General features: G+C 30.0%; 7 protein-coding genes, 1 long non-coding RNA gene and 1 other non-coding gene across 21 annotated transcripts; 5 read left to right on the forward strand and 4 right to left on the reverse strand.

Moving 5' to 3' along the window:
• Nucleotides 1-168: 168 nt before the first annotated feature.
• Vha13 (V-type proton ATPase subunit Vha13) lies at nt 169-1347 on the forward strand. Its single transcript, XM_047057314.2, has 3 exons — nt 169-524; nt 592-725; nt 792-1347. Exons 1-3 carry the CDS (start codon nt 462-464, stop codon nt 946-948), a joined length of 354 nt encoding a protein of 117 aa, XP_046913270.1. The 5' UTR covers nt 169-461; the 3' UTR covers nt 949-1347.
• LOC124493581 (uncharacterized) lies at nt 1334-9426 on the reverse strand. Of its 4 annotated transcripts, none has more exons than XM_075731636.1 (5): nt 8704-9426; nt 5360-6462; nt 2482-5083; nt 1938-2420; nt 1334-1871 (listed from the first exon to the last, which is right to left on the reverse strand). In XM_075731636.1, the coding sequence occupies exons 2-5, from the start codon at nt 6281-6283 to the stop codon at nt 1627-1629; spliced, it is 4254 nt and encodes a 1417-aa protein (XP_075587751.1). In that variant the 5' UTR covers nt 6284-6462; nt 8704-9426; the 3' UTR covers nt 1334-1626. The 4 variants fall into 4 exon arrangements, with proteins under 4 accessions (XP_075587751.1, XP_075587754.1, XP_075587752.1 ...); XM_075731639.1 differs by lacking the exon at nt 8704-9426 and adding an exon at nt 7605-8554 and having other exon boundaries at nt 5360-6450; XM_075731637.1 differs by lacking the exon at nt 8704-9426 and adding an exon at nt 7605-8554.
• Nucleotides 9427-10596: 1170 nt separating this feature from the next.
• Aplip1 (JNK-interacting protein Aplip1) lies at nt 10597-13979 on the forward strand. The gene is made up of 4 exons (XM_075731648.1): nt 10597-10852; nt 11761-12185; nt 12291-13461; nt 13514-13979. Exons 2-4 carry the CDS (start codon nt 11762-11764, stop codon nt 13788-13790), a joined length of 1872 nt encoding a protein of 623 aa, XP_075587763.1. The 5' UTR covers nt 10597-10852; nt 11761; the 3' UTR covers nt 13791-13979.
• Nucleotides 13980-14552: 573 nt separating this feature from the next.
• LOC124493330 (uncharacterized) lies at nt 14553-17036 on the forward strand. Of its 4 annotated transcripts, XM_075731657.1 has the most exons (5): nt 14553-14854; nt 15080-15306; nt 15374-15518; nt 15575-16220; nt 16282-17036. In XM_075731657.1, exons 4-5 carry the CDS (start codon nt 15605-15607, stop codon nt 16740-16742), a joined length of 1077 nt encoding a protein of 358 aa, XP_075587772.1. In that variant the 5' UTR covers nt 14553-14854; nt 15080-15306; nt 15374-15518; nt 15575-15604; the 3' UTR covers nt 16743-17036. The 4 variants fall into 4 exon arrangements, with proteins under 4 accessions (XP_075587772.1, XP_075587771.1, XP_075587769.1 ...); XM_075731656.1 differs by having other exon boundaries at nt 14553-14891; nt 15374-16220; XM_075731654.1 differs by having other exon boundaries at nt 15374-16220.
• endos (endosulfine alpha) lies at nt 16958-20600 on the reverse strand. Of its 7 annotated transcripts, XM_075731658.1 has the most exons (7): nt 20265-20544; nt 20152-20194; nt 18816-19156; nt 18651-18755; nt 18338-18575; nt 17681-17735; nt 16958-17412 (listed from the first exon to the last, which is right to left on the reverse strand). In XM_075731658.1, the coding sequence occupies exons 3-6, from the start codon at nt 18837-18839 to the stop codon at nt 17698-17700; spliced, it is 405 nt and encodes a 134-aa protein (XP_075587773.1). In that variant the 5' UTR covers nt 18840-19156; nt 20152-20194; nt 20265-20544; the 3' UTR covers nt 16958-17412; nt 17681-17697. The 7 variants fall into 7 exon arrangements, with proteins under 7 accessions (XP_075587773.1, XP_046913446.2, XP_046913449.2 ...); XM_047057490.2 differs by lacking the exons at nt 20152-20194; nt 20265-20544 and adding an exon at nt 19299-19657; XM_047057493.2 differs by lacking the exons at nt 20152-20194; nt 20265-20544 and adding an exon at nt 19303-19636.
• Nucleotides 20601-20667: 67 nt separating this feature from the next.
• LOC124494329 (uncharacterized) lies at nt 20668-21928 on the reverse strand. The gene is made up of 4 exons (XM_047057503.2): nt 21734-21928; nt 21435-21654; nt 21227-21376; nt 20668-21171 (listed from the first exon to the last, which is right to left on the reverse strand). Exons 1-4 carry the CDS (start codon nt 21926-21928, stop codon nt 20810-20812), a joined length of 927 nt encoding a protein of 308 aa, XP_046913459.2. The 3' UTR covers nt 20668-20809.
• LOC142597574 (uncharacterized) lies at nt 21146-22234 on the forward strand. Its single transcript, XR_012832267.1, has 2 exons — nt 21146-21277; nt 21356-22234. It is a non-coding gene; the product is annotated as an uncharacterized LOC142597574 (long non-coding RNA).
• A 1560-nt stretch (nt 22235-23794) lies between these two features.
• On the forward strand, nt 23795-23976 carry TRNAK-CUU (transfer RNA lysine (anticodon CUU)). Its single transcript has 2 exons — nt 23795-23831; nt 23941-23976. It is a non-coding gene; the product is annotated as a tRNA-Lys (tRNA).
• Nucleotides 23977-24400: 424 nt separating this feature from the next.
• LOC142597569 (uncharacterized) lies at nt 24401-25267 on the reverse strand. The gene is made up of 3 exons (XM_075731612.1): nt 24783-25267; nt 24591-24727; nt 24401-24533 (listed from the first exon to the last, which is right to left on the reverse strand). The coding sequence occupies exons 1-3, from the start codon at nt 24966-24968 to the stop codon at nt 24479-24481; spliced, it is 378 nt and encodes a 125-aa protein (XP_075587727.1). The 5' UTR covers nt 24969-25267; the 3' UTR covers nt 24401-24478.
• Between the last annotated feature and the right edge of the window lie 304 nt (nt 25268-25571).

Raw genomic sequence — 25571 nt, forward strand, 5'->3', positions numbered from 1 at the left:
TAGTAATAGTGTAGTAGTAGTAACATAAAGTTGAATGAAAAGAGAAATTTTCAATAAATATAGATGCCACTATGTCAATATACTACTACTACTACCACTACTGAGATGTATAGAATATTTAAATGTTACAACTTTTATTAATGGCTCCGATTAGTTTTCTGTGTGTGTGTGTGTGTGTGTGTTTTGTCCGAAAAATATTTTCTTTTTTTTTTTGGGCGTTTTGTGAGTTAATTTTTTTTTTGCCAATGTTGTATGTGATGTGTTTGTTTTTCTAGTTGAGAAATAATAAATTGATTATTATTATTGAAAGATTTTTTGTGCTCTCGTTTTTTCTTTTTATTTTTTTTCTGTTGCTGGACAACGACTAGTTTTTTCTCTGTTATTCCGTTGTGACCAAAAAGTGAACCTTGTTTTCAACGATATTTAATAATTAAATTCAATTCAAACTAGAAACAAAAACAATGGCTAGTCAAACACAAGGCATTCAACAGCTTTTGATGGCCGAAAAAAAGGCAGCTGAAAAAGTAAGTGAAAAAAAACGTATTTCAAAGTCCAAACAAAAAAATTGTAAATGTAATTTTTGGTCAAAAGGTTCAAGAAGCACGAAAAAAGAAAGCCCGTCGTCTTAAACAGGCCAAAGAAGAAGCATTGATCGAGATTGAACGATTTCGTAGTGAACGTGAAAATGCATTCCGTGAATATGAATCAAAACATATGGGTTCAATGTAAGTAATCCACTCATTCGTTCATGTGAATTTTGTAATTTATTTTATAATGATTCCAAAATATAGGGATACAATTAAAGGATCCATTGAACAGGATACATTGGTCAAATTGGAACAAATGTCAAAAACAGTGACTGGAGCCAAAGAAATTGTCATTAAAGATCTTCTTACACGTGTTATATGCGATGTACAGCCAAAACTGCATATAAATCTTCGTATTTGAGAAATTTAGCAAAAAAACAACAGTCAGGACAGACAAACAAACAATACCATATTATTGTATCCAATTATTATTATTAATTTTATCCAGATCATCATCATCCATGAATTTGTTTGTTTGCAGTGAGAATAATTATTCCAAACATTTTTTTTTAATTTGTTTGTTTACCATGATGTGATTCACATCATTTGTTTTAATTTTAGTCACAAACCAAATTATCATTGTATTCCATTGTCAAACATGCTTCTTATATTTCCTTATAATCAAGATTTCTTTGTTTTTTTTTTGTTCATTTTTCATGTCTATTATATGTGTGTGCATTGATCGAGTTTGATAGTAAAAATTTACCATTTTTAAATGAAATGGAATGATAATAAATAATAAAATATTTATAAATTCAAATATCACAGGTGAACATTTATTATTGAATTAATGAATGGCCCATTTTCAATTTTATGAAAATTAATAATTAATAAAATAATAATAGGTGTGTGGAAGAATGAAACTAATTTATCTGTCAGTGTTATGGGGGGAAAAAAAGAATGAAACTTAACATAGTATAAGTGTGTGTTTGTGTGTGTGTCCGGTAAATGGTGAACAATATTCCTAAAAATATAAAGATGAAACTTGTTGTTTCCAAGAATTTTTTTTAACAAGTTGTATATATGTGTGTGTATGTAACTAAGGCACAACATTAATATACTGTTCAATACTAGTATTCAATGATGGAATGAAAAAATCATCCATATTTGGAATCACAAAATAATTAAAAAATTCGGTACGAAGTTTTTTCTCAATAAAATTGGTCACATAACTTAGATTCAGATCATGATCACCGAGTTTTGGACGGGCCGTTATTGAAAGCACCGGATCATTACGAAATCCATACCAAAGACGATCAGTCGGTGGTTCCGGTATATTGATAGCTAAATGAAAAAAAAACAATTTTTTTTTTGAATTAAATTCAAATTAATGAACAACAAACACTGTACCTAATGTTCCGTTTAATGAATTAATTTGAACAGTCAACATGATAGACATGTTCGATACACCTTCCAATGCTTTTTTTACAAAATTCATTTGACTTGCTTTTTGAAAATATTGATTAGAAGCAATTTTTTCAACAAATCTAATCAATTTCTTTTGTTTTTCATCCGTATCAGCATCATCCGGTGCTGCTGGAGCTGTTTCTGGTTCTTCATCTTCCGAACTGGTTACAATTGAATCCAGATCCGAATCATCATCACAAAATTCATCATTCAATTCCATTCCAGGTGGTGCTGGACTTTGTGTACCAGTAATAGCGGTACTACGATATTTGGCTCGATATCCACTCCAATATCTACCGCCAATTTTTTGCGTCAATTTTGGTGAATCATTCGGTGTCGATGATGGTGAAACATCAGCCAGATTTTCTACATTGGCCGATAATTTAAGTAGATTAATCTTTGTCTCCAAAGTCATTGTAAAACCACCTGTAATAACGGGAAAAAAATGATATATGAAAAAAAACATACAAAACAATAACTTGTGTACCTGAATAGTTTACATCGAATTCAATCCAAAGACCGGCATCATCAACATTGGGCACCGAAGGCACTGAATTAAATTTAGGCAATGTTGTACCAATATCAATTTCTGTAATCGTTAATGATTCCATAAAATATGGTAATCGAAGTCTACGTAATTTACGTTGCAATTTTTTTGCAATATATGCACTCCAATTCGGTTTATTCAGGATATCGAATGAAAGTCGATTTAAAAGAACATTGAACCAGGTTAACGCTGTCATCATACCGGGATTACCTGGCCCAATTCCTTCAGCATTCAATATATTTGTGCGCATAAAATTATGATAATTCAAACGACGAGTCAATATATGAAGATATTGTTGCTGTTGTTGTTGTTGATGATTATTTTGTTGTTGTTGTTGTAGTTGTGTATTATCCTGATCGATTGTGGTTTGTTTCAATTCTTCAGTAGAAGTAACAAACAAATAGGTTTTCGAATCACTTGGTGAATCATTCAATGAATTATTTGATCCACGAACCGATATTGAATTCTTATGATGATAATTGATTGATGATATTGAATCGATGGATGTTTTTATTGCCCAAAACCATTCTTCTTTTTCGCGACATGTTCGTGCAAATATAACCAATTTCGTTATGATTGGTGTTGGTGCAGTCGATGATGGTAATAAATTATCGGCCACGGCCACATCATCTTGCATACGAAGTTCTTCATTGAATTCAATACAAATTGGATATTTTCTACTCCAAATATATTTCCGTTGATTACGGACATTTTTTGTCAGATAAAGACAAATACGTTTATGATGAAGGTGAGAAAAATCAATCACCTTTTGTGATTGTAGTGAAAAATTTCGATTATTTCCTGATGTAGGATCCAATAAAATTTGTTTCAATTTTTTTTCATTAATTTCTTGACTAGGCACAAAAATGTTCAATTTTGAACCACTTAAAACCAGATAAACTAATCGTGATACAAAACCATTTTTTTCACGTTCACTATAATCACCAATGAATTCATATACCCATCCAGCATAAATATTGCTGCTGCTGTTGCCATTATTACCATCATTGGAATTCGACATCGATGATGATACATTAAATGGTAATCGTTTTGATTTTGTACGTTTAAGTCCAACAACACCTTCACCAGATCGGCCAGATTGATCAATGATACTGGCACCACGTTTTGTTGAATCATCATCATCATCATCATTGGATTTGATTAGGAAAAAATTTGCAACCAAATAAACAATACCCATTGTAACGATGAAAAATGTCATTAAAAAACCAAAAATGAAACCATTTAGAAATGAAGGTAATGGTGATATGCAAAGAAAAAAACCCGATGATATAGCCATAAATAGAAAAATGTAATATTGAAATCGAATCGATGATGTCATTTTTGACCATAATGATCGATTCTTATCACTTTTTTTATGTTGTACTTTCTGCTGTTGTTGATGATAAATATTTTCATTATTGACAAGATTTGTATCAAAATTTTTTCCTTTTATCAATTCTCTAGTTAACAATGGTAATGATACCGATGATGAAGAGGATGAAGATGATGATATTGATGATGATGATTGACTAATATCAGATAGACGATCATGTTTTTGTCGATTAATTGATTCATCAGGCAATAATGATGATGTTTGATTCATTCGTTTTCTTGATGATGGTGAACTTTTTGTACGTCTACGACGTAATGTTGGATTCTGTGTTGTTATATTGCTAGATAGTAAATATTTAGATAATAATCCAAATTGATTCAATGATTCTTGGTTTTCATCATCATCGTCGATACCATTAATTATTGTATTGTTGTTGCTACTGTTATTCTGATTATTCTGGTTGTTGCTGTTGCTGACGTTATTATTATTATTATTATCTTCACATTTGGCCATTTTACGAAATGTCATCATTGATTTACTATTGGTCATTTTATTTGATTTGTTATTATTATTGTTATTAATTTTACCAATCGCATCAACATTTTCGGTTGATGTAGATCTTGAATTATTACCAACACTGGCATTATTTGTTGCTGTTGTCGTTATTGATACTTTTCCACCAGATGATGATGATGATGATGATGCATTTGTGAATGTAGCAAGAAAATTTGAAAATGAAGGCGACACTGATGAATGAATTGAATTCGATTGAATAGTCGTTGATGGTGATAATAAGGCCGATGTAATCGATGATGATTGTAATACTACCATAGGTGATGGTGTTGTTGTACGTATTGGTGAGATCAATTTATTGAATAAATCTTGTTGTTGCGTATCCTGTGATTGTTGTTGTTGCTGTTGTTGTTGTTGTTGTTGTTGTTGTTGTTTATTTTTTGTTTGAAATGTTTTCTTGTCAAATAATGTAAATTTTTTCTTCGTTGTTGTAGATGATTCACTGGAATTATTAGACTTTAATCCAATAATAAACATATCTTTTAATTTTTGTGGTGGTCTATCTTTTGATTCTTTAGCCATATTGCTAACACTAGTATCGGCTGTCATAATATCCAATTCATTGGACACTTGTTGATTTAGTTGATGATGATAATCATCATTATTATTATTATTGTCATTCGATAAAGATGATATCTATCAATCAATCAATCAATCAAAAAGAAAATTTCATTAGTTTATCATCATTCAATTGAAAAAATTATCAAAAAAAAAAGAAAGGATTTGTTGTCATCACATGTGGAAAATGATTAAATGTGTTTTCACTCTCTCACGTTCATTCTTTCGTTCCTTCTCTTTCTTTTTATTTTGTCATTTTAATTTCCAATATATAATTCTAATCACCATCATAATGACGACAACAAATGAGTAACAACAACAACAGCAAAATTTTTTTTTCTGTTTAAATCATACCATAATTTGTCCGTTTGCGTCCACAATTGAAGAAAACGTGTTCGTCATCATCATCGTCGTCGTTGTTGTTGTTGTTGGTGGTGGTGTTGGAGGAGCGTCTGCTACAATCGTTGTCGCTGTCGTCGTTGTTGTGGTTAATGATGATGATGATGATGATGAAATTGGATGATTATAATTTTTTACACCAAAAGCCATAGACATTTTTCTCGATGATGATGATGATGATGATGAACCTGTTGTTGTTGTTGGCTGTTGATTATCAAAGAAATTATCCACCGATTCTGATTGTGTCATCTTTGTCTGTTGCTGTTTTTCATTATTACGTAATTTATTTAAATTGACCAGATTTGTAAATTTTATATCATTTAACCAACTTGTTGAATTTTGATTATTGTTAGTCGTCGTCGATGTTGATGTTGATGTTGATGATGATGATATTGTTTCCGCCGTTTCTGTTTCATGTTTGTTGTTGTTGTTGACATTTTTTGAAGAATCCGTATTCGATGATGACGATGGTGTTAATGCTTCCTGTAAATGTTTCATAAATTTATCCATTTTATTGCCGGAAACTTTTTTCTTTTCCTGTCTGATTTTTGCATCAATCATATCGATTTCATCTTCCACTTTTGGTGGCTGTTTATTATTCATTGGCTTTTGCTGTCTTTGATATTCTATATCACCACCAATTGATTCGGAATTATCTTCACTTTCTTCATCAGTAATTATTGAAAATAATTGTACAGAACCGAAATCATCTTCAGAAGCCGTTGTTGTTGTTGTAAAATCATCAAACATCGGGCTACCGATTAATGATAATTCTGTGGGCGTATCTGGTGGCGATAATGATGATCGATTTTGTTGCTGTTGTGACGATGTGGGAGTAAATTTAATGCTCACACGTTTGTCCATTTTTTTATTTTTCATTATTCATGCAAATGGAAATATATATATTCAAAATGAAAGTTTGAATCGTGAAAATTAATGATGATGATGATGATTTGACTGTTTTATTTTTTGCCGATTGATATTAATCTGCACATTGTTGTTGTTGTTGTTGATGAATGAAATCATGATGATGATGATGACTGTGTCTGTTATGAATTCTTAATGAAAAAAATGGAAAATACAACAAAAAAAAATTAATCATTAATGAGTACAACCACAACAAACCAACCAAAATTGAGAACCAAAATTTTTTTTCAACTTTAAAATTGAAAATTCAAAAAAAAAAAAAAAACATTTACATTTGACATTTCAATGCATGCATGCATAGTTCTTTTGTTCATTTTCGTTTTCTTTCCATTTGATTGACGTCAAATTGTCAAATTGTCATTATAATTATCATCATCATTATGATGATTAACGAATAATTCAATTCAATCAAATTCAATTGTAGATGTTTAACATTTTCCAAATCGATCAAAAGAAAAGGTTGAAGATCAATAATTATAATAATAATAATAATAAATTATATGAGAAAAAAAAATTTGTTGATAATCGATAGAATAAATATAAAAATCGAAAGTTTTCCTTAGTGGAAATGATTGGCAACTATAGTTGTTGTTGTATTAGCTCCTAGAGACCTGTAAAATTTTCGTTTTTTTTGTTCTCTTTAAATCATTATATGGTACAAATAACACTATGGAATATGCACAAGAACCAAAAAAAAAAAAAAATTCTTTTCGTGATTGCGTGTGTGTGTGTGTGTGCGTATATTCCTCATTTATATTGTCGATAATATCGATATAAAAATGAGGAATACAAAAAAAAAATATGCAGTTAAATTTTGACGTTAGACAACTAATAATAATAATATATAAGCGACAATGACATTCCAGGAATATATTCATTCAATTCGATTCTCTTGTTTTTTTTTCTCGATTAAGTGCTGAATGAATGAATGAATGAATGGTTCATTAGTATGCAATTGAAAGCAGAATAATATATGAAAATGACTAAATCGGTTTTTTTTTCAGTGCGTGCAGAGACCGAACATTTTTCGAAACAAAATTTTTCGTTTATCGTATCTCAATTGGATTTGAGATCGGTTGTCCGGAATAATCATTATCGTTGTCGTCGCTGTCGTTGTCGTATGTATTAATAAATTTGGAATTTATAATTCTGTCATTGTCGCTATTATTTTCACACAATCAATTTTTGTATATATACAAATTAAGAAAGTTAATATAAAAAAAAAGAATCATATAGTGGACAATGTAATGTTGGCCAGAAATGAAATACAAACCTTTTTCATTTCATTTTTTTTACAACTAATTAGACAGAATGACCAGAATCTTGGAAAATTATGATGAAAAAAAAACAAAATTGGCACTAAATACACACAAATAGCCAAATTTCGTTATCGAACCTTAATCAAATCAAATAAAATGGAGAAAAAAACTTTTTCATTTTGTTTTCTTTTTAAACATTTTGTTTGTGTTTGTTTGTTTGTTTGTTGCCATTCATTTACAATGAGATTTTATTGCATTCAAGAATGATGTCGATGATGATAATGACGACGACGATGATGATGATGATGATGAATGATTATCAAATGACGACAATTAGACGATAATTACGAAATGTTTTTCTTTTTTGACATTTATTTATTTCTATGATGATGATGATGATTACATTGTAAATCGACTCAACATCATCATCATCACTATGTAAAAAGGATTTTAGTGGTTTGATATGAAATGTCTGTATTTACACAACAACAACAACAACAACAACGAAAGAAAGAACGAAAAAAAAACTCTGATGATGAAATCATTGTGATTGGGCGTTTGCCCGAAATAATGGGTGTCGTTCTTGGTTTTTCGAGTCGAATATTTTTCTTTTTTTTTGTATTTGATGAAGAACTCTTTTTTTTCTATAAAACAACCACCACCACCACGACCACCAACAAATGAATGACGATTGAATCACATTTTGGTGAATCTAGAAGAAAAAAAAAATCAGGTGTTTTGTTTTCCACTTTCTTTTCAAGGTGAGCTAGGTGGCCACCACAATCATTTCATTCAGTGTGTGTGTGTGTGTGTGTTTACACACACTAACCACAAACCAACCACCACCAGTCGCGCCAACAGATCAACCAAACAGGCCGGCTAGTTTCATAGCATCATAAGGAAATTTGGATTTTCAATTTCAAAATAATCCAAAAGTGTACGTGTAATTTGAATGTAACACGTTGTATGGATTACAAACAGACGGGCAACAAAAAAAAAAAAAATAATAAAAGAAATATCAAGACGACATTACATACAACAACAGGTGAATGCAAAACAAACATACACACACACACACACGTCATTGATAATCGTTCGTTTAGATCTATTTACCTGAAATTTGATGAAATAATGTGAAAATGATGAAGTGAAATAAACGAATATTAAACAATGTTATTATTCGGTCTTGTAGTCGTTTTTGATAATAACAAAAAACAAATAAAATGAAAATTTTCTCATTTTTTTTCTGGATGATGATGACGTTGACAAAACAAAAAAAAAACAAAACAAAACAGGATCTTTCAATTAACAAAACAAAACAAATTGACACAATAACAATGATTATATGAGATTTTTTGTTGTTGTTGTTGTTGTTGTTGTATATCTATGTCACATGCATAACTTTGTTTTGTTTTGTTTTTTTACAAATCAATCACAAAATCATCGTCGATCACAGTAAGTAAATGAATTTTTTAAAATTAGAACAAATCGATAACAAATTGATTTATCATCAATCAATCAATGGAAATACATGGCGAATGAAACAATTTCAATTTTTCGTTGTAGCTACAGTTGTGGTTACTGTTTTAACAGTTGTTGTTGATGATGAATTTTATAGCAAAAGAAAAAAAATGACCATTTTAACACAGTAATAAAAAACAGAAAACAAATAAACAAACAAAAAACTATAGAAGATCCAAAGATCCAAAGATCTAGACAACTGGACTGAATAGTTGGGATTCTCTATAGAATTATGAAAATAATAAAAACACAGAAACGACAAAAAAAAACTCTGCCACAAGAAGTTTTTTTTTTTTTTTTGGTTGAGCATAGACAGCCACCACACCAGTATATATATATAAATATAAATCATACGATGATAACAAAGACAGAACCGACGACGACGACGAAGACGGCGACGATATACCAGGCAAAGGCGACATATATCCACTTGAATGGATCCATACTTTTTTTCTGGTTGTTGTACAACAAACACACACACACACACCAGATACACATACACAATGGAAATTGCAATATTGCAATCAACCCAATACAATACACATGCAATCTATACACAATACAATCATCATCATCAATGAATGAATGAAGATAATAATAAAAAATACCACTGCTATTCGTACTTTCAGCTAGAAATAAAGTAACAGGATATAACTCCTAGATACCGAGACAAGCAACAACAACAACAACAACAACAATAGCGGCAGCAACAGCAGCTATATAGGTAAACAATGACGATGATGATGATGATGGTGTGTGCCAAACCAAGCATTATGATAATAATAATTAAGTTAATTTTTTTTTTAGCTGTTTAATTTAGTTGATATGTTTATGTTATTGATTGATTGATTGATTGATTCAAAATCGATTTAATTGTATCGATCTGTATTTGTAATGATAATGGTAATAAAAAAAAGAGAGAGAATTAAATTAAAATCTATATTTCTGGTGGTGATCGTGGCAGTATTCTTTAATTTCAAAGAATTGTGTGAATGCAAAGAAAACGTTTATAATTCTATTTTTTCGACTGTAACGATTTTTTTTTCTCGTCTATAATTAGCCAAAGAAAAAAAATCGATCTATAAGATTCTACATATGGAATTGCCATGATAATGGTTTTGGAAACTAAATGCAAGAATCCATAAGATTTGTTGCTATGTATGTAGCGACCATAATATAGTCATAGTCGCTTGTATTGAATTTGTTGTTGGTTGATCTTGGCCATTTCAAATAAGAATTTTTTTGCCAACAAAAATAAACAATTTTTTTTTCTTGCAGAATCAATTATTACGTAAGAAATAAATAAATAAATTCCATTCTATATAGTGAGAATATCACTGGAATCAATTCGGCTATAACACACAAGGATAAACGGCAAAAAAAAATGCTGAAAAACCGGGTTTTCACATACAGGGACAACAGCAGCAGCAATAACAAGGACAACATCAATAACAATAGCAGCAAAAAAAAAAAATTCCAATTGAAACCTTGGTCATCATAAGGAAACGAAAACCTTTCTTTTCATTATTATTCAAGTATAGATGTTCTGGTGGTTATATAATTTTATGACTTACACACAAGTGTTCCAAGAGGCAAACAAAAAAAAAATTTTTTTTGGTCGTTTTTTTTATGATTCACCTGAATTATATTGGTAATTATTATTACTCTGTGTCCATCATCATCATCATTGAATTGGATTGACAAGTGTTCCAGAAAAAAAAATCATCTCATACTTTTTCGGGTGTGTTCTTCATTTTATTTCATTTTTTTTTAATACGACAATCCAACACATACACAGCACACCATTATTACATAACAGTTAATTTAATTATGGCTGAGAAGCCATTTTCGGCTTGTCTAATGCAAACATATTAGAAGATAGCCAACCTTGACGAGTTGTGTTTGTTCATCTTTGTTGTTGTCCACTTGGAATCAACTGTTTAATTTGTCATTGACATTCATTATTTGATTACACCAATGTAATAGTAATCTTGTGTGTGTGTGTGTGTGTGTGTGTGTGTGGTATCATTAAGGCTAATTTTTTTTTTCACCCAAACACCAGCTTTTTTTACCGTTTCATATAAGGCGTATATACAGATTTGAAGTGAATAGAAAGTGAAAAAAAAAATGTTTTCCAGATCTGATAGATTCAATATGGCCTGAAATTTTTTTTTTCACCGGTGTTCTGTATTTTGTAAAAAATCAAGACCCATATATGGATGATTTTTTTTTACCTCTGCAGAACAATAAATCGGAAGTATGGGTCTGGTATGGTCTCTTTTGATTTTTTTTTTACCAAATGAATGAATATGGACAAAATTTTACACGTTCACATTGCCTGTCACTAAGGTTTAAGGATTTTTTTGTTGTTGTTGTTGTTGTTGTTCTACCCTAGTGAAGAAAACCATTGGACCTTGGCTGCATATTGGACAATTGGATCGGTAGTTGTCGGTATGTTGTGTGTGTGTATGTGTCTTGATTTTCCATCTGTTCCAGAAAAAAAAACATCGTAGCAGCAGCAACAGAGTAGTGAAGCAAGAGTACACTATGTACATTTGTAGAATACACATACAGCAAAAACGTGACCAGATCCATATAGTTTAATCATTATAAAGGTTTTTTTTGTGTTTTCATTTCTTCGTTAACTAGAATGGCATCAACAACAACAACAATGACTAGTGGAATTGAAAATCCAATGAATTCAACCAAAACAACAACAACAACAACAGGAAATCATCAAAATTTCAATGAAAATCTAGAAAATAGAAAAAAAAATTCATCAAAATCATTTATGCAATTGAATATAGAAACGATACCTGATTCATTTCAGGCCAAAGTTTCTATGAAACATCAATGTTATCGTCTTGTACCTGATACTATATTGAGTCCCATTGATGATGATGATGCTGAAAATGATGTCAAAGACAATAATCATCATAATTCTAATAATAATAATGATGATCATCTAACAAAAAAATTCATCAACAAACAAATGTTCAATAGTGAATCTAAAAATTTTTGTCAACAAAAAAAACAACGTCGCCAATTGCCAAAAATACCATTGGATAAAAAACGTAAATCTATATATCTTCTCTTTATTATTGACAAATAAATTAAACATTTTGATTTATCTTTCACTTTTTTTGTTTGTTTGTTTCCATTCATTCACCACTATATAGCGTTTGGAAAAATATGGCAAATGAACCTAGATGATGATAATGATGATGATCATCATGAAAATTTAGCAAAAAATCTTCGTTGGAAATTAACAATGGCAAATATGTTATTAGAAATTAAAACAGATTCATATACCGGTAAAACCCTTTCGATTAAGATGCTCAATGATGATGGTGGTGATTATGTTCATGATGATGATGATAAAGAAGAGAAAAATGGTGATGATTGTAATAAAGATGAAAAAAATATTTTCTTCTCTCCACAATCTTCAATTACCGAAATAATGACAACCGAACAAAAACCATCACAAACAACGAATCTAAATTCAACAATATTTGATCATTCATCATCATTGGATTGGAGTCATGATGATACAATGTCGTTGGAAATGACAATGTTGTCATCAACATCAAATGATTATGGATCATCATTGACAACAACGGATCATTCTACAAATCATCGACAACATTTTTCCCGATTAACTAACACTAGTAGTGATTCAGGTGTTTCATCTAACATTGATTCACCATCTACAATACCATCATTTAATGAAAAAATTGAATTTTTTGAATCTAAATCATCAATGACAAGTACTGGCAATATTATGGATGATTGTGGTAAAAATTTCGCTGATAATGAACAGAAATTACAATCAGAAATTTGTAAAAAGCCAATGAACGAATTGCCTGATGCAACACATAGAGCTCTGTTTAAATTTTGTGCACGACATTCAGATGAAATTGATCTACAAATTGGTGATGCAATCTATTTGTATGAAGAATTTGATGATCAATGGTCCGATGGACTAAATCTACGAACCGGTGATCGTGGTATATTTCCATCATCATTAATTATTGATGTTAATTATTCAGAATTTATGTTTGAAACAACAGATGGCAACCAGATCAATAATCAAGATTTTCCATATCCATTTATTGATTTTCGTATACAACGTGATCGTTATAATTTAGATTTTCTTGGATCAATCGAAGTTTTCAAAGCAAAAGGTGAAGATGTACTGGATGATGCTATACAACGTGTATCGATTGCTGTCCGACAACAACAACAACAACAACAACAACAACATCAATCAACATGGAAATCATCCATTGCATTGAATATTCCATTTCATTGTTTACTTGAAATATCCGATATCGGTATACGTATGATTGATAATTCCTATAACAACAACAGCAGCAGCAACAACAACAACAACAACAATGACTAATGGAAACAAATTTCAGAATAAACATGATTATTTCTTCGCTTTAGTGCAGATCACCTATTGTGGTTATCAATTTAAAAATAATGTCTATTATTTTGCATTCATCACTCGTCATCCAACCATACAGCAACGATTTGCATGTCATGTTTTCAAAGGTGTTGATTGTTGTCCATCAAATACTACTCGTGATGTGGCTGAAGCCGTTGGCCGGGCATTTCATCGTTTCTATAATCGTTTTGTTCAGATTACATTACCAATGGATATGAAATTCAATTAATAATAATAACAATTCAAATTCATCATTCATAATTTGCATCAATTTATTACTAATCACGCACAAGCACATTATTTTTAAAAAAAAAATTGTTTTATCATTTGAAATTAATTATTTGTTTTTTGTTTCAATTTATAAAAATTTTAATGTTTGATGATCAAAAAAAAAGGATGAATAAACAAAACCTCGTGATTAACGAAAGTCATATTACAATATTGGATCATCTCATTACAGTAAAGCTATTGAAGAGATTCAAATTGTCAAAAATTCTGAACAATAACAATCATCTTTGTGAATATATTTTCCAGGATTTGTGAAATTCGATTTTCCACTGACCCAAATGTAGGTATTTTTTTCAATTTGGGTCAGTGGATTATGATCAATAATTTTTTATTAAACACAATTTCATAATAATGGTTTTCATAAAATCAATCAATTAATTGTCGGATAAAAAATTATTAAGTTGTGTAGCGTATGCAATCACCACATTTATTCAACTAACTACACAGAGAGAAATAATTGAAAAATCATTTACTCAATATCCTGTCAATAAGCACATTTTCATTCCACTCAACTGTTCGAGTTGGGGTTCATCATTGATGACGATACCACGTAACCACAAAGTATTATCTATTACTGAGGGTCTTTCATAACTGACATTACACACATTGACTATCTGTTTAAAACAATAGTTTTTCATTTCATTTCAATTCAAATCAGGGCGATGTCTAACAATTTATATATTTGTTTTATTCATGTTGATATAATGTTATGATGACATTGAAATGAAAATTGTTGTTGTTCATACATACAGATCGTTTAAAATCATCATCATCGTCATTGAAAAACAATGGAAAATGAGAAAATGAGAAAAAAAAACAACAAATTGTATCCTGTTCTTTTTTTGACGACGACGAATATAAATGAATGATGATTGTAGAGATTATCATCATTGTTTTCAAGAACGAAATCTTTACCATATCATGATCATACTAATGGTCAGCCTATAGTCATATATAGAAAATGTAATGTGGGCATTTTCAAAATGATCGAGATCAATGAGTCAAGTAAGTTGCTCATCGTCGTTATTTAGCTCGAAATAAGGTAAACTGCTTCAAGTATTGCCCACAGAAAAAAAAAGTTTTCATGTGTTTCACGTTTACGTTTACGTTTACAAGTCCCAAGCTAAATTGATCTATCTCGTTTTGGCAAAATATATTTATTTTTGTAATTCGATTTTTTTTCTATTCATTTATTCGTTTGATTTATATTAATTCAATTTATATTTTTAGAGCCTAAACATATTCGTAAATCGTCGTTCATGATATACCTCAAGATATACGAATGATGATTTAATTTTCTATTTTCTTTCGTCTTCTCATCATAACCACCACTTGCTCGTCATCGTTCATTCATTCGTATTTTTTTTTATTTTATTTTCGTGATGTCAACTTTAATTCACAGAAAATTTCATCGACATTTCGTTGTCGTGTCATTTTTTTCAGTGTATTTCATATAGGTAATTTTTGTTTGGTGGTGAATTTTCAGCTTTTTAATGTTTCATTTTTTTTTTAAAAATCGTTTAGACCACAACAACAACAACAACAACAACGACAAGGTTGACTGACTGGCCTTTGGGTCTTTGTTTTGTTTTGTTCCCACTTTGGATCGGACTCTAGCGGTGATACGCGTCATTGCTTTCGTGTTGGGCAACAACGACAACAACAAGTGGTTCGTTCATAGTGTCCAACGATGATGATGAAAATATTCGTTGTGATTTTATACAGATCTTCAGATGAGAATATTTTCATTTTGAAATGAATTTGTTTCAAGTTTGTGTTATTAATCCGAAAGAAAAAAAAACAAAGACAATCATCTCATCTTCAACATCAAAACAAATCATGGAAATGACCAAAATTGTTTTAATTATTCAATTTACATTTTCATTAACTTGTTTATTGATACAATTTTATGCTCTTTGTTCCATACGATGGGCATCATTTGAATCACGTATTGAACTTGGTTTGATTGAAGAACATGGCCATTATGGCCTATGGTCAATGTGTACATATCGTAAATTGATTCCAGCACAAGTTGATGATGATGGCCATATCATTATGGATTCAGATTGTGATTCAATCGATACATATTTTATACCCGGTCATCCAAGAGCTTTTATTTCATTTTTTGTTATTTGTCATACAATGGCATTGTTTATTTTTTGTTCAATGGTTTCATTTCGTTTGATTGAATCATATTATGATACATGGAATAATAATAATAATGATGATCTTGAAATGAATACAACCAAATTGAAAAGATTTTTCATCATTGTTAATCGTTTGATGGCCAATCGAATTCAAATGCAAAATGATGAAGAATATTATTTACGGACACAAATTCGTAATAAACTTTATGCCATAAGTATAGCAGGTATGTTTGAAATGAAAATAGTGAAAAAAAAATTAAAAAATTTTTAATCATTCATCCACAGTATTATCAACAATGATAGCATTGGCTGGAGCATTGACACCACAACAATCATTAAGAGAAACAGATTTACTTGGTAATATGGCACAAATTAATTATCGAGTATGGCGTGGACCAGGATTCTGGGCCCAGTTGACCACAATGATTATGGATATGTTAATAACAACATTGATTGTGATCGAAGTTCGTGTTGTATTTGTTCAATTTCATCATCAATCGGCAACGATTACGATTCGGCCAAGCTGTACAGATAATGATGATGGGACTAATGAGGACGATGATATTGTTACCGTTATCAATCATGAAAGCATAATGAATGATAATTTAATGGTTAATCCATTTTTTCATAACTATCAATCTGGCAATCATCGATTAATGAATAAATCGAAAAATTCCATTGAAATGACCGTACCGAAAATGACATCAATTTCAACACAAACATCTATGGAACATAATAATTGTTGATGGTGGACAATACATAAATTCGGAACAAGTGCGTCAGATGAAAAATCAAAATATTCAACAACAACAGCTACAAAGACAACAGATGAAAAAATTGGATAAAGAAATTGCCTATTGTAATCCAATGTACAAAGACGATTAATGGCATTCTTTGCATATCTTATCTTATCAATGATGATTAATTAATACAACTGTAAATATTTCATTTTGTGTAATTTATAAGGACATGATGGCCTTTGAATTTGTATTTTATTTTTTTTTTTTGTAAATGAATCCAATAAAAATCATGAATACTTGGATTTGGATGTATTCGGAATTGAATAGTAAAAAAAAAAAAAAAAAAAACAGAAAAAAACATATATCAAAAAAAAGACGATTATTTACAAACAAACGAAAAAAAAAATTCATAACCGGAAAAAATTATTACAATATATAAACTGTCGATGATGATTGAGGAAATGACCGGAAAAAGAAGACCAAATAATTGCCAATGTATAGAAATATATGGTTAATTTTTTTTTTCTTGGAATAATGAATGTGTTCATCATCTAAATCCACTAATAGGTAATGAGTGGCAAAATTTTTAAGCCAGATATATTCATAACAAATATCATCGAAATTCGTTTGGCCATTGATTTAACATAATAATAAAGCCATTAATGTCGCTTGATGCCTATTTTCGATAGAAAAGAATGGAGAAAAAAAAGATAAAAATGAAAATTCAAATTAGTTTTAAATTTTTTTTTTCAAATAATGATGATAATATGTTGTTGGCGAATTATAAATTATATGGTAATTTGGAATTTAAATATTCAAGTTTTTTTTTTGATGATAATTTTTTTTTCTGGTGGACAAGGACAAGGACAAATAACAACGAAATACTTCATTCATCATTCTATGGTTTAATTTATGAAAACAAATGAAAAAAAAATGAAACTTACTGACTAATCTCTTATGGTTAATAAATGTGGACGGTTTTAGGTGGTGTGAAAAAGTCTATGCAAGGCCAAGAATGAAAATCAAAAAAAAAAAAGAGAAAAATCAAAATGAAAACAAATCGATAGATGGTGATGGTTTGGAATGGGTGAGTGTGGTGGTGGTTTCGGTTGCCTTGGTGGAATTGTTGTTGTACCAATGAAGAGATAAAGAGAGAACAATAAATCCACACACAAACTCGGTAAATGTTTTTACAGAAAAAAAAACGGAAAATAAAAACGAAAGAACCAAAAATTTGAATATTTATAGAAATAATAATAATAAGAATAAGAAATAATCACAATGTTTGTTATGGTATTTTGAAAAATAAAAATGGGATAATATAAATGTGTGTGTGCGATGTATATATGAATGAATGAGTGAATTTTGCAATTTCTTATTTTAATAATGAATGAATGTATGTATGGTGTTGTTGTGGGTGTGTGTGTGTGTGTGTATTTTCCAAGATTTTTTTATTATTATTCTTTTGCTGAATTTAATGGATGGTAAAAAAAAATTGTCAATTCAATTCAATTCATTCAATTCATCATTTTATAAACATTCATTCATTTTAAATATAAGATATTAATAATAAATTCAAGGTCCACCCGAAACTAATTTACTTGGAACATGGATCGATGCTTTACGTGTTGCCAGACAATCAGGTGTTGGTATCACTTCGCCGGTTGTAACCGGTGCTACAATCGTTGGTGGTAATGGTGGTTGTGGTCCACCGCCAATACCACCAACAATACTACCAGCCGCTGATGATTGATTCATTGATAGACGAGATTTCGGTGTGCCACCTTTGGCTGCAGCTGCTTTAGCCATATTATAATCACCTGAGTCGAAAAATTTTTGCTAAATTTTTAAAAGACAAAAAAAAAAAAGATTCAATTCAATAACCGAGAAAACGAATTATAATGAGAAACATACTCCTTTTTGAAGACGTTTTTGCAAAAATTGTGGCCCTGGACGTTGTAATTGTGGATATTTGGCTTTTAATTTACTTTCCTCTTCTTTTTCAGCCATTTTGGATTCCTTTTCGAAGAGAAAAAAACATTAATATATGAAAAATTTAATTGACAGAAAAAAAATTACCGGATTCTCATTAACAGATGCCATTACGATGGAAATAATAATTTTTGTTGTCGTCGAAATTACAATCGATTGATTAGATGTGAAAAAAAACTTATTCTTTTTTCGTATTTTTTTTTTGCCAAATTCAGAATATTGTCGTAGTTGTTGTTTGTGTGACAAACAAAATACAAATCACAGAGAATTGAAATTATTCAAATTTATCCAATGTGTGTTGTCGTATCGTATTATTTTTTGTCAAAAAAAAATAAAATAAAATAAAAATTTTCTCTTTCTGACGTCAAACAGAAATGAACAAAAGGATTCCAAATGCACGATCGTAGAACAGATTCAAATGAATATTCCTAAATAGAATATAAACAGAATAAAAACGATTACTATGTTTGTTCAGGAACAAAAAAAAAAGTTGAACGATGAGAGAAAAAAATTCGACACACACACACAAACATCCAACAGATCGAATATCATTGGAATTACGAAACTAACCTACATTCTAATTTTGAAAATGATGATGATAATATTAAACAGACCCACACACACACACACACAAGTGACAGCTTAACTGTTGTTCCAATTTGAATAATAAAAAAAAACGACAACGACAACAACAACAACAACAAAATGATCTTTTACAACGAAAATAAAATCATAAAAAATTTTATGATGATTATTTTCGCCTGATAAAATTTATGAAATAAAAAATGTTGATGTTGATGATGATGATGATCGGCCAAAGAAACCAAAAAAAAAAATATCGAATCCAATTTTATCAAATACACACACACACACACACACACACACACACCATAAATTGAACCCTGTATAAACATCACATCATTTTTTTTCTCTTCAATTGCAATATTGCTTCTGCTCAACATCATCATCGTTTTTTATCATCATTGCAATATATTGTTATTGTTATTATACACCGAAAAAACATTCAGTGGCAAAATCTATGGCCATATATATTTCTATATATATTGATGATGATGATGATGATAAAATGACACCAAGACATTGTACACAATGTATATATACATATGGTTACAACCACATGATCTATATATGATTTTAAAAATTTACAATGAAATTGAATATAAAAAAAAATATATACAAAACACACATACACACACACACAGAGACCGGTAATTGATCCAATAATGGAATGGATTTCAAATAGATGAATCAATTTGGCGAAAATGACCAAAAAAAATCATCCAAAGAATAAAGAAATGAAATGGATTTTCAACAACAACAAAAAACTTGTTGGATCAAACAACCGGTGAACTTTATCATATATGGATGCAAAACAAAGCAAAAAAAAAGAAGAAAAACTTACGAAAAAAAAGTCTGCGAACGAAACGAAACAGGAATTGAAAAAACTAAAACCAAGGAAACGATGCAGAAAAAATTAATAATTTTTTTTTTCTTTGAAAATCAAAATAAACTTACACCAGAAATGAAATTGTCACAATCAAAAATGTTCAATGTTCAATAATTTTATTTTCACCATTTAAATCATCACCATTATGACGATAAAATGGCCATAAAAAAAACAAATTCAAAACACCCGATATAACAATTATGATATTACGGTAGTTTAATGAATTTTCATTTGATGTGTTTACGATTAAATTACACGAGCCAAAGATTTGATTAAGCAAAAAAAAAATTGAACATTTGAAGATGAACTGAATGAATCCAAATCAATGAATGTTTGTTTGTTTGTTTGTGATTACACAAGAACGGAAAAAATTATTAAACCGAACTTTATTCAATACCAAATAAAAACGAAAACAAAAATAAAATAAACACTCTCACTCAATGTAGTTACAACACCAGACCCTAGATGGTGTTTATCATCATAATATCTTTTAATTTAATTTGGCTCCAAACAAAAGTGAAAAACATTCGAAAAAAATGATGATGATTATGATCATCATTCGTCATGTGAATTGATATTACTTGATGGTGGTGGTGGTGATAAAGTTGTTAAATCAATGATAAATTGTTGGCAATGGCTTATTCGGATCTGAACAGGTACATGTACATCTTTTTGGAATTTTTCGAATATCACTATCATCATCAATTGAATTTTCATTACTAGTTTCAATGTGATTAATATTTGAATTTTTTATGACCAGATCTGATTCATCAATTTCATCCATTATTTCATTATCGATGATATTGTCAACATTTTCATCTTCATTTTCCATTGTTGTTGTTGTTGTATCATTTGATTGTTCATGATTATCATCAAATATGTTGCCAACAGAAATATCGGCACAATTACGAAACGTTTCTTGTGGTCCACAACCAATTTTGCCTTTACCATCAGGACATATTCCCCAGTTATTACCTGTAAACAATCAACATTTGAATGAAGAGAATAGTACAAACAAGTTGCCACTTACCGCCACGCCAATGCCATCGTAGTACACAATGTTTACATTCAACATTCGATGGTAATTGTACTGATAATGAAATGTTTCCAAAAATATTTGATTCTAATCGATAATACTTTTCTCCATTCACCATTAAAGGTATGAAACATTCTTCCGTTTCTGAAATTGAAATTAAAATTATTGTTTTTCAACAAAAAAAAAAACAATAAAATATTACCCAATTTATGTGGATCATTGCGAGGACAAATACTGAATGAAAATTTGCCTTTATGATTGGCTGATATAAAAATAATTACAGCGATTGTTGAACCGCTACGATAATGTTGTACAATAATATTATTCACATAGATACCACCACTTTCGTATGGCCTCGGTTGTTTCAATGAATACGAATCACCACAAATACCACATTTACCATGATTTTTGTTCCACATTGTCTGCAATTATATTTGGTTGAATAATCATAAATTATTGTCAAATAATTTTTTTTTTTTTTTTGGACAAGTTCAAACTTACCGTTAAACCACCGCAAAATAATTCATTATCATTATAATCAATATGTGTATGGAAACCAGCACGCCATGCTGCATTTCGTGCAGGTGGTTCCATCATTTTACCATGTTGATATGATATGGTAATCATCATCATCATCATCAATAATATGAATACGGTTATTTGAATGAAAATCCGATTGCCATTTTGGATCAACATTCTTTTCTTTCTGTTGTTCTTGTTGTTGGCTGGTTAGTTGGTTGGTTGGTTGGTGTTGATAAATTATGGATCAATGAAATTGAAACTGTAGACAATATACGGTTTCTGTTGTTGTTTACAGTTGAAACATTAAAATTCAAATAACTAATAAAATAACACAATGCTGAATCATTGAATGATTTATCTATCAGGCAAATTGTCTTCAATCATCATCAAAGCAATTTTTGTTTTTTTTTTATTATCATCAACATCAATGACCCGCAAACTAATATATCCAGAAACAAAATGTTACCACCACCACCACCACCACCATCACCAAAAAAAAATGTTCGAATAAACACAGCACAACTACCATTCTTCTAGTTGAAATGGGAAAAATTTTGCCATTTATGAATATGAAAACACATAATTAATATTAATTTGTCGGATGAAATGAAAAATTGTCACCTTATCATTTATTTTTTCGATTTGATAAAAGTTTCATTGTTGTTTTCACTATTCTCACATTATTGTCATGATTTTATGATAATAATGAAGAAGAATGATGATGATGATGATGATTATAATAAATTTGTCATTGACTTTTAATATAAATAAATAATAATTTTTCTTTTTCATTTTTGTTGTTCTTGACAATGTCATTTTGTTGTTGTTGTTTGTTGATAATATCATCATCATCGTCAAGACAAACAAAATCATATGATGGTTAATGACACATAAACATTGTGTTTTATGTGCCTGGTTTTATTGTACGTATTCGAATTTGATTTGGATGAAATTAAAAAAAAAAAAAAAAATACAAGATTATCCAAACTAACTGTATGTGTCGCGAAGCGGTATCTTCATAAAGGACGAAAATAGTTTTTTTGGCGCGTTTTCACCAATTTATACCGAGTTCAAAGTTGTATTTGTTTTTTTGTTTCTCATGACACTTCCTTGATTGATTACTACCTGTATGTATATCAGTTATATATGTAAAAGTAGACGCAGCTCAGGCTGTGGATAACTTGGTCCAAAGACCACATTTATTGTTGTCTTCATGTATAGACAATTACAAGTATGTTTTTACAAATAATAAAGATGGCTATGGCAGCCAAAACATTGATCAAAAAAACAATGTCTTTGTACCTCTTGGATAATTCACGTTTTATGGTGCGTGTTGATTATGAAGAAGAAATCATCAAGAAATTTAAAAACTATGAAAGACGACAATAAGATCCAGTGAAAAAAACATGGTCATTTCCACTTAAAGAATTCGAACGATTTATGGCTGATATAAAAGAATTGAAGAAACAAAACTTTGATATAAGTTTCGACAAAAATATTCCTGAATCCTTGACCAAAAAATTACTCGAATATAAAAATATACACAACGTGAAAATTGATTTATCCGAAAGATTAGAATCGGATTTTTATGATAAACTTTATCCATATCAACGTGAAGGTATTATATTCGGCATAAAACGTAATGGAAAATTGTTGATCGCTGATGACATGGGTCTTGGTAAAACAATACAAGCAATCGGATTGGCCAAGTGGTTCCGTGATGATTGGACATTGATAATCATTTGTCCATCATCATTGCGATATCAATGGAAAGAGAAAATATTGGAATATTCACTAGATATTAATGAAAAAGATATTTTCGTTGCAACGACAAGTAACGATTTACTTTCATGTTCCTTATCCAAAACTTCACGATAAAGTCCTATTTTCGGACATTGACATATTCATTGACATTCCTATTTTCGGCTTTCTCTATTTTATTTTTCGCTATTTTCGGTCTGAATCCAAAAAAAGTATGTGAAAAGAGATCTCAAGACAGGCAAGACGAGGCCACAAGAAGAAATTATTATCACATTGACTGCCCTCATAGCTCAATCGGTAGAGTTTCCGGCTCTTATCTAGAATTATTATCCCCAGATTCTCTCAAAAGAATTTGATCAAAAAAATTCAATTTCCAATCCACACAGTTGTAAACCGGAAAGGGGAAAGACCGGAAGTTGAAGGTAACCGGAAGGTTGTGGGTTCGATCCCCACTGGGGGCGTTTTTTTTTTTTTTGCTTTTTTTAGGTTGTGGTTGTGGTTGCGGGTTTTGGGGGAGAATTTTTTGTTTTTTTGGCAAATTAAAATGTAACATTAAAAAATTTTTTCAAAGCTATTTGAGTTAAAACAAACACAATGATGATGATGACGATTCACAAATTCGAAACTAGAAAGATTCCTGGAACAACAATATAAGCATTATAGAGTATAGAATGAGATAAAGATTGTTTCAATTCAATTCAATTCAATTTATTTTAAAATAACAGAGAGCACTTGCGCAGAAGGATGGAATTCGAACAAAGAAATAAACAATATGACGATAATTAATATAATATATATAATAATAACAATATAATAATAAAATAAAAAGATAATAATTTTTTTTAAGAATAGACAAAAGTCTTTACAAAGTCGGTTAAAATTTGTTAACATTAAAATTTTTCTTGTTTGCCATACAATTTTTTGCGTTTAAAAAAAAGTTTTTATAAAAAAAGTTGTTGCATGTTAGAAGGATGTGTAACGAGCATTGAGATAAAGATTGTTTGTTAGGCCACAATAACTTGAAAAAAAAATTTTCAATTTCATAATCTGAAAAAAATCATAAAGTTCAACTTACCGGCACATAAAGCCCTTTGAAAAATTGCGACTCATCTCCAACAATTCGCAAACGCCAAGATTGTCACCCAGCACAAAAGCGAGGCATACTCCTAATTTTATTTCAATGCCATTACGATGAACAGCTAAGCCATTCTCCTAAATGGTAAAATTTTAAAACCGGAAATTGCTAATTTATGTTACAAGAGCTTACCATTAGTTTTTTTAGATCTCTTCGCAATGGACTGAAAACTTCATACAAGTCCGAAATGTGAGATCTTTGTTGTTCACAGTTTTTTTTTGAAGATATGTTGAATTGGCAAATTTCGTCATAAAATTTTGAAATTTTTGATTCACACTGTCCAATTGCTTCGTGGAATGATGATATGGCTTGTGTCATATGAAATTGTAATCGACTTATTTATCGATTTGCAAAATTCAATGAATTTCGAATACAATTCCGATGGCAACTCGTCTTTGACGATGTCAAAAAACGATCTGCCGAGTTCGAAGTCTTCATGTATAACTGCTTGCTCATGGCCAGTGAAATATTCATTCCAATCTACTTCAGAACTGGATTCGGTTTCTTCACCATCATCATCACCATCATTTTCTGGGTGTTCATTATAATGGTGTTGAGTGACCGAGCGTGTTGTGTGTGTTATTGTGATTTTAGATGTTCTTTCTATAAGAATGATGTTTAAAGTAACAGACATAATGTTGTAATAAGTCAAATATTACAATTAATTCAATTATTAATTAATTGTTAAAAGCATTATAAATTTGAATGAGTTTGTAAAAATATTATTATTATTAAAAAAACTATTATTTGTGTGAATTTATTTGTGTTACTATATTTTCATACAACACATAACGGTGGAACGATGAAAAATAACTTTTATTTCAAGAAAACAAAATAACAGTGATTCACAAGAAAAACAAAACACACCACACCATACGCGTCAACGTGACAGCCAGCGGATGCTCTCCTTTTCTTTGTACC

This window comes from Dermatophagoides farinae, chromosome 6 (assembly GCF_024713945.1).
Source record: "Dermatophagoides farinae isolate YC_2012a chromosome 6, ASM2471394v1, whole genome shotgun sequence".
Classification (NCBI taxonomy): Eukaryota; Metazoa; Arthropoda; class Arachnida; order Sarcoptiformes; family Pyroglyphidae; genus Dermatophagoides; species Dermatophagoides farinae.